This window comes from Palaemon carinicauda, chromosome 29, assembly GCF_036898095.1.
Source record: "Palaemon carinicauda isolate YSFRI2023 chromosome 29, ASM3689809v2, whole genome shotgun sequence".
Classification (NCBI taxonomy): Eukaryota; Metazoa; Arthropoda; class Malacostraca; order Decapoda; family Palaemonidae; genus Palaemon; species Palaemon carinicauda.
This window is the reverse complement of record NC_090753.1, coordinates 81,276,457-81,287,850: the sequence shown is the minus strand read 5'-3', so window position 1 is coordinate 81,287,850 and position 11,394 is coordinate 81,276,457. Positions and strand designations below refer to the sequence as shown.

Here is an 11,394-nt window from a genome sequence, read left to right as displayed (position 1 = left end):
TGTTTGTGTGTATATGTATATAATAGCTAGAAAATTCTCAATCAACATATATATATATATATATATATATATATATATATATATATGTATATATATATATATATTTATATATATATATATATATATATATTTATATATGTACATATATGATGTAATATATATACTGTATCTGTGTTTTATATATATGTATATATGTATATATATTTATATATACTGTATACATATATATATGATGTAATATATATACTGTATCTGTATTATATATATATATATATATATATATATATATATTATATATATATATATATATAAATAACAGCAAGCCAAATTTCAATAAGAAAAATAGACAGATTAAAATCCCAAATTTTTCCAAGTATGACATTCCATTTACCAACCATCTCTCTCTCTCTCTCTCTCTCTCTCTCTCTCTCTCTCTCTCTCTCTCTCTCTCTCTCTCTCTCTCTCCACCGAACAACCCGCCTATTGTCGAAACTCCTTTGCTTAGCGATGTTTATCTTCCCGACTACGTATCCGGCCCGGCCGTATATCATCTTATTTGCCCGGTCAACAACGAAAAGAATGGTGAATAAATGAACGTGAAATTGGATGAATAGAGAGAATTGTTTGTTTAAAGAAGACAATATTCTTCCTTTTCTACGTCGAAATTGCGGATTTATTCATTACCCTTTTCTTTTTCTTTCTTTTTTTTTTATTCTGTAATAATGAATCAGTGGAACTTCAAAATTTCAAACTTGCCGTAAATGGTTTCATATTGAACAAGCTGACATGAGTCTTTTTATAGTTTATACATGAAATATGTTTTAATGTTATTGTTATAAGATATCTTATTTTAATTGCTTATTACCTCTTATATGGTTTATTTATTTCCCTATTTTATTTGAATTGTTCATTACTTCTTATATAGTTTATTTATTTCCTTATTTCCTTTCCTCACTGGGCTATTTTTCCCTGTTGGAGCCCTTGAGGTTATAGCATCTTGCTTTTCCAACTAGGGTTGTAGTTTAGCTAGTAATAATAATAATGATAATAATAATAATGATAATAATAAAAATAATGATAATAATAATAATGATAATAATAATAATAATGATAATAATAATAATAATAATGATAATGAAAATAATAATAATAATGATAATAATAATAATAATAATAATAATAATAGTAATAATAATAATAATTTTCTCGTTTGTAAAGTGATCTTGAAAGAAAAAAAATCTAACAGGATAATTATAACTTTGTCAATATTTTCATCAAATAAATCATAATGTAAGAACGTCGCTAATAAAAAAACATAGAAAACTTCCTGTTAATGGAGATATTCTAAAAGATTGTTTACATTTCTACTAGTGTATGCGACACGTCAAAAATGACGGCTATATATTTAGATAGATGTGCACAAATTCAGATCCAACCTTGCCCATCCCTTACCCCCTTTCCTAACGACAACACGGCATTTTGGGTAAGTTGTATGACTACTCCCTCCATCCCCTATTGGAGGGATGGGGAAAGACCGAATAGTCATACCACACAACATGACAGGAAAGAAATTATATATATGTATATATATATATATATATATATATATATATATATATATATATATGCGTATATGTATATTTATATACATATATATATATATATATATATATATATATATATATATATATATATATATTCCATCATCATCTCCTCCTATGCCTATTGACGCAAAGGGTCTTGGTTGGATATATACATATATATATGTGTGTGTATGTATATATAAATGTATAATAATAATAATAATAATAATAATAATAGTAATAATAATAATAGTAAGATTAAGAAAATACCAAGCTACCAGAAAATCAGAGCCATATATATATATATATATATATATATATATATATATATATATATATATATATATATATATATATATATATATATATATATATATATATATATATACACGATTGAAATCATGGCCGAAAGGTTAATTACCTTATTCAGTTAATCTTCAGCTCCAATAATGTTCAGAAAAGGAAAAATGGAGCCCCTCCCCCCCAAAAAAAAAAAAAATTTTCATAGAATTCCCTCAAACATTGAAATTTCCATAGTATTCGCGCCAGGGACCGTCAAATACGAAGCTTCTTACATCTCATCATACATAAGGCCATTCTACCCTGTGGCTTAATGAACTTATAATCACCTGGGGCCTGACATAACTGTTTTAATAGAAGCAATTCTTATGCAAACGTCCCATTGTGAATACGAACTTTAGCAGTTACCCCAGCAGGGTGTATCAGATGACAAAGATTTTTTTTTTTTTTTTTTGGTATAGTATATTCTCGACTATTACTGTGTATTAAAGGTATGCATTCATTAGTGGATATATGTGTATTGAAGGGATATTTGATTAACCAACTATGTATGTAGGTATGTATGTATGTATGTATGTATGATATATGTATGCATAATATATATAAATATATATATATATATATATATATATATATATATGTATTATTATTATCATTATTGTTATTATTATTATTATTGTTATTAATATTTCTATTATTATTATTATTATTATACAATATGTATTGTATATATAAACACACACACACACACATATATATATATATATATATATATACATATATATTGTTTCGCCAGGTCACCAAACACGTTGTTGCATCAAGTCTTTTATTAGAACAGGATTCAACCTAAAATACAAAAACTTGTTTCAGCCAATACATCAATGCTCAATCCCAAAATTCCACCATTTATACAGAATTATTTAAAATTTTATACATGTCCAGTGATAACAAAATTTGTTCAAATATTAGCAGCTAGCAATAAATTCAATTCCGTTATTTAAATATAAATATAAATATACTCTTAGCATGACAAGCGAATTAATACAATTTAACACTTACATCATTTACGACATCGGCGGCCTGGGAAATCATCAAACCCAACCAATTAACTTCTCGAACGGTGCTTCCGTCCTTTTATTTAACTGCAAACATTTACAAAACTTCAAATACTACACACACATAGTAACCAATTCATAATATGATATAGCACAGTCCCAACACACAAATAGTAAAATATAACAGTACATCGTTTAATCATCATAACACCAATTACCGAGTTATACCAACACGCCGCCTGCTGCAAATCTTAGTAACAAGACAACTTTAATGAACGCCAGTTAAAATCCCACAATTTATGCATAATTTGATACCTCGTAATCACTTTGACAATGAGTACAATCGTTCTGAAAAGTATTCATCAACAATATAAATAATCGTACATGTTAGGTTACACTAACCACTAAACCAAGTAATACACACCTCATATCAGGAGCAACTGATCACGTGACCATCGCCACCACAAACCTCAACCAGTATGTCCACAGACAGCCACCGTCCTGGAAACCTTCACCAGTAGTCTCTAACGCGCATGTGCAAACAAATGAAATTAATATGCACAGACTATATTAACCAACATAGCCAACACCAATAATTATCATTATAAAACTATAATGATACACTCCACCACCAACAAAACTAAATCTCTTACCATCATATGACTGTCAAGTCAAATCTAATTCTTTTAATTTAAATAACCACACAAATAAATATTCATTTTAAACTATGGTAGATCGAGACGTTCCTCGATGGGCAAAATTACTACAATTCTATGAGCAGATCGTTTCACAATTACATCCCTTTCTCCCTTGTATGTAATACCAGACTTTATTGGTTTGTACCTCAGTGTGACATTTCTAACTTTCTTATCTTTACCCTTATCTGCCAGCATGACTTCCGCTAACTTCCAATTACCCCGCACCACATTACTATCCTGAAACAATACAAGATCCCCTACTTGCAAGTTACGCTTTTCTACATGCCATTTTTGACGTATCAGCATAGTGGGGAAAAAGTCACGCATCCATTTTCTCCAAAAAGTATCTGTTATGCCTTCATGAAATTTCAATCTTGATTCATGACTAGGGAAGCGTTCAAATTCTCCTTTCAGGACTGCATTTTGTGTACGCCCAAGCAAAAGATCATTTGGGCAAAGATACCTTCCTAGTTCGGGATCGCAGCCGGGTTTTATACCAATGGGTCTTTCATTTAGTAAATTTGCTATTTCATAAAGGGTGGTTTGTAATTTACTGAAAGTTAAAATGTTATCACCAATAGCTATGGTCAAACTCCTTTTGACAGATTTGATAAGACTCTCACTGACTCCATTTTGCCAAGGTGCATCAGCAGAAGCATTGAAGATCCACTTTATCTTAAAAATCTCTGTTGCATTCCTTAGTTCCTTCTCAGCAGCAGTTAATTGGGTACCCCTATCAGAATATATTTCTTTAGGACATCCTCGGAGTGATACAAATCTACGGAGCCCATCAAGGAAATCTTTTGCACTATAACCCTCAATTAGATCTAAATGAACTGCACGGGTCGATAAACAATTAAAGATTACCCCATAGGCTTTACCTTTAGTTCTACCCTTAACCGTATCCCTGATAAAGAAAGGTCCATATAAATCAAGAGCAGTATAAGCAAACGGTGGGGAGGGTTTTAGACGCTCTAGAGGTAATTGTCCCATGACTTGCCCGGCTATTTCCTTTGTCAACTTCCTACAGGTTACGCATTTAAATTTTACGGACTTGATCATGTTCCGAACTCTTGGTACCCAAAACTTAGATTGAATTTTCGCAAGGGTGTTTTCCACTCCAGAATGAAATTGACGATGCATGGTTTTTACATATAATTTGACAAATTCATGATCAGGAGAGAGTAATACAAACCCATCCTGATCATAATTGTTCTTTAACCACCTAGGAATACGTTGGCCTACCACAATTAAACCATCCTTATTTACACTAGGGCCAAGTCTGCGATATCTGAACTCCCAATCTTTACCAAGTGTGGATTGAATTTCTCTCACCCACAACATCTCTGCTTGAGAGATTTCATCTATATTAGGAGTTTGAAATATTCCCTTGAACGATTTAAATTTGAAAGCCTTAAGGACTCTACTAGTGACTCTGAGCAATTTTTCACTACTTTCAAATCTTGATATTTGAAACACTAAAGACATTTCTACAGTATTCACGGTAAAACAAGTGTGCGAAACAAAGACACCCACCCTGTCAGGCAAATCACCAATATGATCTTTCCTTATTGGCCACTTACTGATTGGGAGAGTAAGGAAAGCCGGCCCCATTTGCCACATGGATTCTTGACCCAAATCGATAGGCTTAGCAGGTTTGGTGGTCAAGTCTGCTGGGTTGTTATCACCTGAAACCCACGACCATTCTCCCACATCGGTTTTACTTTGAATTTCAGCAATTTTTGTAGCAGTAAAGGTGCCAAAGCCATAGCTTTCTTTCTGAATCTGGGCACGAACTATTGCAGAATCAACAATGTGCATCACCGATTCAAATTCAAAATTCATTTCCTTCACTATAGTTTCTCTCATTCTAGCTGCCACTAAGGCCCCACATAGTTCAATCCGGGGAATGGATAACTGTTTGAGTGGTGCAAGCCTAGATTTTGCCATTAGCAACCTGGAACAGAATCCTCCATCAGACAATTCCCATCGCACATAAGCACATGCTCCATATGCAGAACTAGACCCATCAGAGAAAATCACCAACATTGGTTTACCGATGGTACCTTCTACTTTGACACACCTAGGGAAGCTGAGAGACTGAAGCTCAAACAACATCTGGAAATAACTTAACCACTCATTCCTAATATCTGTCGACACTGTACTATCCCAATCATTATGGCTAACTTTTCCTTCAATCCCCTCTGTCCTGGAAATTAGTTGTCTCATCATCAATTTAGCTCTTAAAGTTACCGGACAAACTAGCCCTAAAGGATCATACTGAGATGCGATTTGACTTAACAACATTCTTCTAGTTAAATACTGTGGCACATTAACCATGAGATCATCTGGCGCCAAGTTAGGTTCAGTATGAATTTTCCTATGCTTTGGAGAAAAATTTATTTTAACTTCATATACTAACCGGTCTCTATGAGGATCCCACACAATTCCTAAAACCTTTTCCTTTTCCCTTTTAGTCACTTTAACATTGGGATTCTCATGATTTTCATTGCCAGATAAAATCCAATGCTTAATTTTAAAACCTCCACGACCTATAATTCTTTCAATTTGTTTCATCAGTTCGTTTGCAATCTCTATGCTGTCACAGCTTCCCAATATGTCATCAACATAGCTATTATTCACAATGATCTGCGTAGCTACAGGGTATTCATCCTTACTCATCTCTGCTGTTAATTTCAAAGCAAGCATAGCAATAGTTCCACTGGGTTTGTCCCCAAATGGGACACAAGTCAACATATAATGATCTGGCTTAACATCAACCTTGAAATCACGCCAAAGAAACCTATGACAGTGCTGGTCAAATAAGGACAGAGAGATAGTGTTATACATTTTGGCTAAATCACAAACAAATGCTACTTCATTTTCTCGGAACCTAAGTAAAACACCCAAAAGTGAGTTTAGCATGTCAGGACCCTTCGCCCACATTTCATTTAGAGAAAAATTCATATACCTAGCAGAAGAATTAAACACTATCCGAAGGGGAGTTGAGCTAGAGTCAGGCTTTAGAACTTCAGTATGGGGTATGTAGAATATAGGTCCCTTATAACTATATATCTCATCTTCGGATAGCTTCCTGGCTACCCCCCGTGAAATCATATCATGAATTTGATTCTGATAGGACGTACAATAACCTAGTCCTAACTTGGTCAACCTTTTTTCCGTGGCTATTAGCCTAGCTGTTGCAAGGGACACATTATTAGGTAAAAGATTAGGATTTCTTACCCAGGGGTAAGCGACACTCCATCTATTCTTATCTGAATTAAATGATAAACCATGTGATATTTGAGCCAATTCTCTTTCTTCTTTAAGGGTACAATTACTTTGACCAGGGGTACAATTACCGCATTTACAACCAGAACACTTAGGGTAACAAGAAGTACCCAGGCTCTCAATACTTAAGTAATTATCCAACACGTCTTTAATGGTTTTCCTGGGAACTGAAGTAATCTCATTGACGTCTGTAATATCTATGTGATTGATTCTTACACTGACATTGGATTGATAACAGCGGGAAGTTAATTGCGGGTGAAATCCTCTAACAACATAGCCAAATTGGTTTAACATGAGTTGAAGGTTACCATTCGTTTCAATAACTTGAGGCATAAGGACACAGTAATCAATGCCTATTAATAAATGTATTACTCCAAAGGGTCTTGAAATGTGAAGACCGTTTAAACTTTTGAACAAACAACTAACGACATTCATATCAACTTTCTCAACAGGAGTAGTTATTTCATCTATACCACAGGCAATAATTTCCCATTTCACTCCATAGATGTCCACCACAGGAACTGTATACTCTTTAGAGGATACGGTCTCAGTTTTATTTCCCACTTTGGTTATGGTTATTTGCACATCTCTTCCGTTAAGTCCTAATTCTTGGGCCTTTTGATGAGTGATTAGCGACACATTGCTACCACTATCCCATAGCACATTAATATAATTTTGGTGATACCTTAAGCCACTCACCATTAATAAATGACCATCTCTAGACACCAAATTGCTAGTTACATCAGTGAAAGTAGTAGGTTTATATAGAAGAGAGTGTAACATTTTGTGATGTTCCCTACCACACTTTTTACCATTGACCATTACATCACAAGAACTGACACCAGACACATTGCAAAACTTAGAAAAATGGCCCAAGTTAACACACTTATAACATGCATTGTTTCTCTTGAGTTGAGCAAACTTATCATAATTGCTCAAACTCTTGAAGGCATAGCAATCATAAATGGAATGACCGTCTACACCATGATACCAACACCATTTAGGAGGGCACTTGACATCAGGATTATTTGACATTTGGGCTGCTAACCTTGATACTGTGGTTAAACACTCTGATATCATTGCACTATGTTGACCTTGAATTAATTTCATTTCATCCAGGTCATCTTTCCCATTTTCACTTGTATTGTCACAAGAAGCACTATTTGTTACTACTTTTGATGAAGTCGAGCACCGCAAATCACTTTCAAGATACTCACACACTCTCCTTTCTTGTAACAAAAATTGAAGTAAATTTTCAAAAAGATCTTTAGCATTTCCTACCTTTTGCGACTTTATTACCCAATTGCGTTTTAAAGTGGGAGGAAGAAGACGCTCCACCAACGTTACAATAGAGGTAGTTTTCATCTCAGATTCTAGACCTATTTTTCTCATATCCAACCAAGCACGTTCAACCACCTTTATCATGTAAACTAACCTCTTCGAATCTCCGTCGTTCAGAGGCTTCAGGCTTTTCAATTCACTCACAATAGCCTCCGTTAGCTTACAAGGATTACCATACTTATCGTCAAGGCGTCGGAACATCTCTTCAAATTCATCTTCCACTCCTTCCACACAAGTCAGCGCTTCTCCACTCAAACATTTTTTTAGAGCATAGGCATCTTGCCCATAAAAAGGCACAATCAACCTCATATAATCCCTCTTAAAAGTACCATAATTTCTCATATCACCAGAAAATTCAGGTGGGTCGAGACGTTTCACTTTGATAAGAGTTTCCATCTTACTTTCACTATCGCCACATCTTTTAACGATCAAGGACACCAGTTCAGATTTAGTTCTTTCGCACTCTAAAATATATATCTCTGCTTCCTTTAATTCGGCCATTTCTGATTTAGCACTCAGTAATTCGCAATAATAGGCATCATGTCTCACCTCAAGGTCACTGAAAGCAGTTTCCACTTCTGCAAGCAAACTTTTCAACACTGCAGGTGGGTCGTCTCTTGCCAACCTCTCCTTCGTTACGTTGACTTTCCGAGTGAACCGACCCTTGGCCACCCCTCGATCCACCTTCAGTTGGTCCATATCGATGATGTTGAATTGTTTCGCCAGGTCACCAAACACGTTGTTGCATCAAGTCTTTTATTAGAACAGGATTCAACCTAAAATACAAAAACTTGTTTCAGCCAATACATCAATGCTCAATCCCAAAATTCCACCATTTATACAGAATTATTTAAAATTTTATACATGTCCAGTGATAACAAAATTTGTTCAAATATTAGCAGCTAGCAATAAATTCAATTCCGTTATTTAAATATAAATATAAATATACTCTTAGCATGACAAGCGAATTAATACAATTTAACACTTACATCATTTACGACATCGGCGGCCTGGGAAATCATCAAACCCAACCAATTAACTTCTCGAACGGTGCTTCCGTCCTTTTATTTAACTGCAAACATTTACAAAACTTCAAATACTACACACACATAGTAACCAATTCATAATATGATATAGCACAGTCCCAACACACAAATAGTAAAATATAACAGTACATCGTTTAATCATCATAACACCAATTACCGAGTTATACCAACACGCCGCCTGCTGCAAATCTTAGTAACAAGACAACTTTAATGAACGCCAGTTAAAATCCCACAATTTATGCATAATTTGATACCTCGTAATCACTTTGACAATGAGTACAATCGTTCTGAAAAGTATTCATCAACAATATAAATAATCGTACATGTTAGGTTACACTAACCACTAAACCAAGTAATACACACCTCATATCAGGAGCAACTGATCACGTGACCATCGCCACCACAAACCTCAACCAGTATGTCCACAGACAGCCACCGTCCTGGAAACCTTCACCAGTAGTCTCTAACGCGCATGTGCAAACAAATGAAATTAATATGCACAGACTATATTAACCAACATAGCCAACACCAATAATTATCATTATAAAACTATAATGATACATATATATATATATATATATATATATATATATATATATATATATATATATATATATATATATATATATATATACTTTCTGGTATGGATAACTTAACGTGATGGAAGGATTAGTATATCGTCCTGATCAGCAAAACTGTACTAGTCAGGGTTACCCGTAATAGGTTAGTTCGCTGTGAGAGATCGGACTAAAATCTCCCACCATCACCAATCCGTAGCTGCCAGCGTCGGGACCTTTGTTCTGGAGTGGACTAAGGCGGCTTCATTTGTTGTTGTTGTATAGATGACTAAATAGATAGATAGATGGATAGATAGAAAGATTTTACCTGTTAGAGCACCTAGGCTTATAGCCTCCTTCTTTTCCAACTAGGGTTGTAGCTTAGCAAATGATAATAATAATAATAATAATAATAATAATAATAATAATAATAATAATAATTGGTAGTTACACGTTATCTGCTCAAACAAGTACATATTAACACTAATTTCCCAGAACACGATAAGGCAATAGCACAGCCAACGTCGTCTTGAAAGAATCTGTCCTGTTTTTAAACTCCTTGAAGAAAAGAAAAGAGGAGGAATTAAACCTCACTTGACTAACAGGTAAACACGAAACATTCTTAAAAAAAAAAAAAAAAAAAAAATGAAAAACAATTCTTAAAAAAAAAAAAAAATTGCAATATGTCAATTTACTTTCCAAAAACCATCGTTGCTGTTGCTCTCAAAATATATACAGTAACGAATCACTGAGCAATGAAAGAATCATTTATGTTTCTTTCCGTGCAACTGGAAAGCAAAGATCTTGCAATAGTTATGATGTTGATACTTGATTCCTTCAGCAAGACGCTACACATTCGGGAAAGAATAGAAATGTGCAGATTTGTTTGAAGTCTTTTTATAAACATTATTGCGGAGTTATTTTTAGAATGTTGTGGAATTAAGATTGGCATGGTGAGGATCTTGATTTATTAAGATTTACACAAGTATAAGGATTGTATTTTTAATGTATGATAACAGAGAAAATTAAATTGATTTGATATATATATATATATATATATATATATATATATATATATATATATACATATATATACTGTATATATATATATATATATATATATATATATATATAAATTTTCTATATATATATATATATATATTATATATGAATATATATATATATATATATATATATATGAATATATATTATATATACATATATACTGTATATATATAAATTTTCTATATATATATATTATATATGAATATATATATGTATATATATTCATATATATATATATATATATGTATATATATGTATATATATATATATATATATATATATATATATATGTCGTCGTCGTTGTCGTCGGCGCCCACTCGTGTCCGAGTATTGGGTTCTGTCGCTAGCCATCAGCCTCCTATCTGTGGGGTGGGTGCTTGTGTCTGATGTGGCTGTTAAGTCCTAGTCTGTGGTGGAAGAGTCGCGGACAGTGTTCACAAGGGATGGTAGGTGGTGGG

At 33.4% G+C, this 11,394-nt stretch overlaps 1 protein-coding gene across 1 annotated transcript; it reads right to left on the bottom strand.

The window, feature by feature from the left end:
- Positions 1 to 3,663: 3,663 nt before the first annotated feature.
- Positions 3,664 to 8,664, bottom strand: LOC137622681 (uncharacterized). The gene has a single exon (XM_068353277.1). It carries the CDS (start codon positions 8,662 to 8,664, stop codon positions 3,664 to 3,666), a length of 5,001 nt encoding a protein of 1,666 aa, XP_068209378.1.
- Positions 8,665 to 11,394: the final 2,730 nt, after the last annotated feature.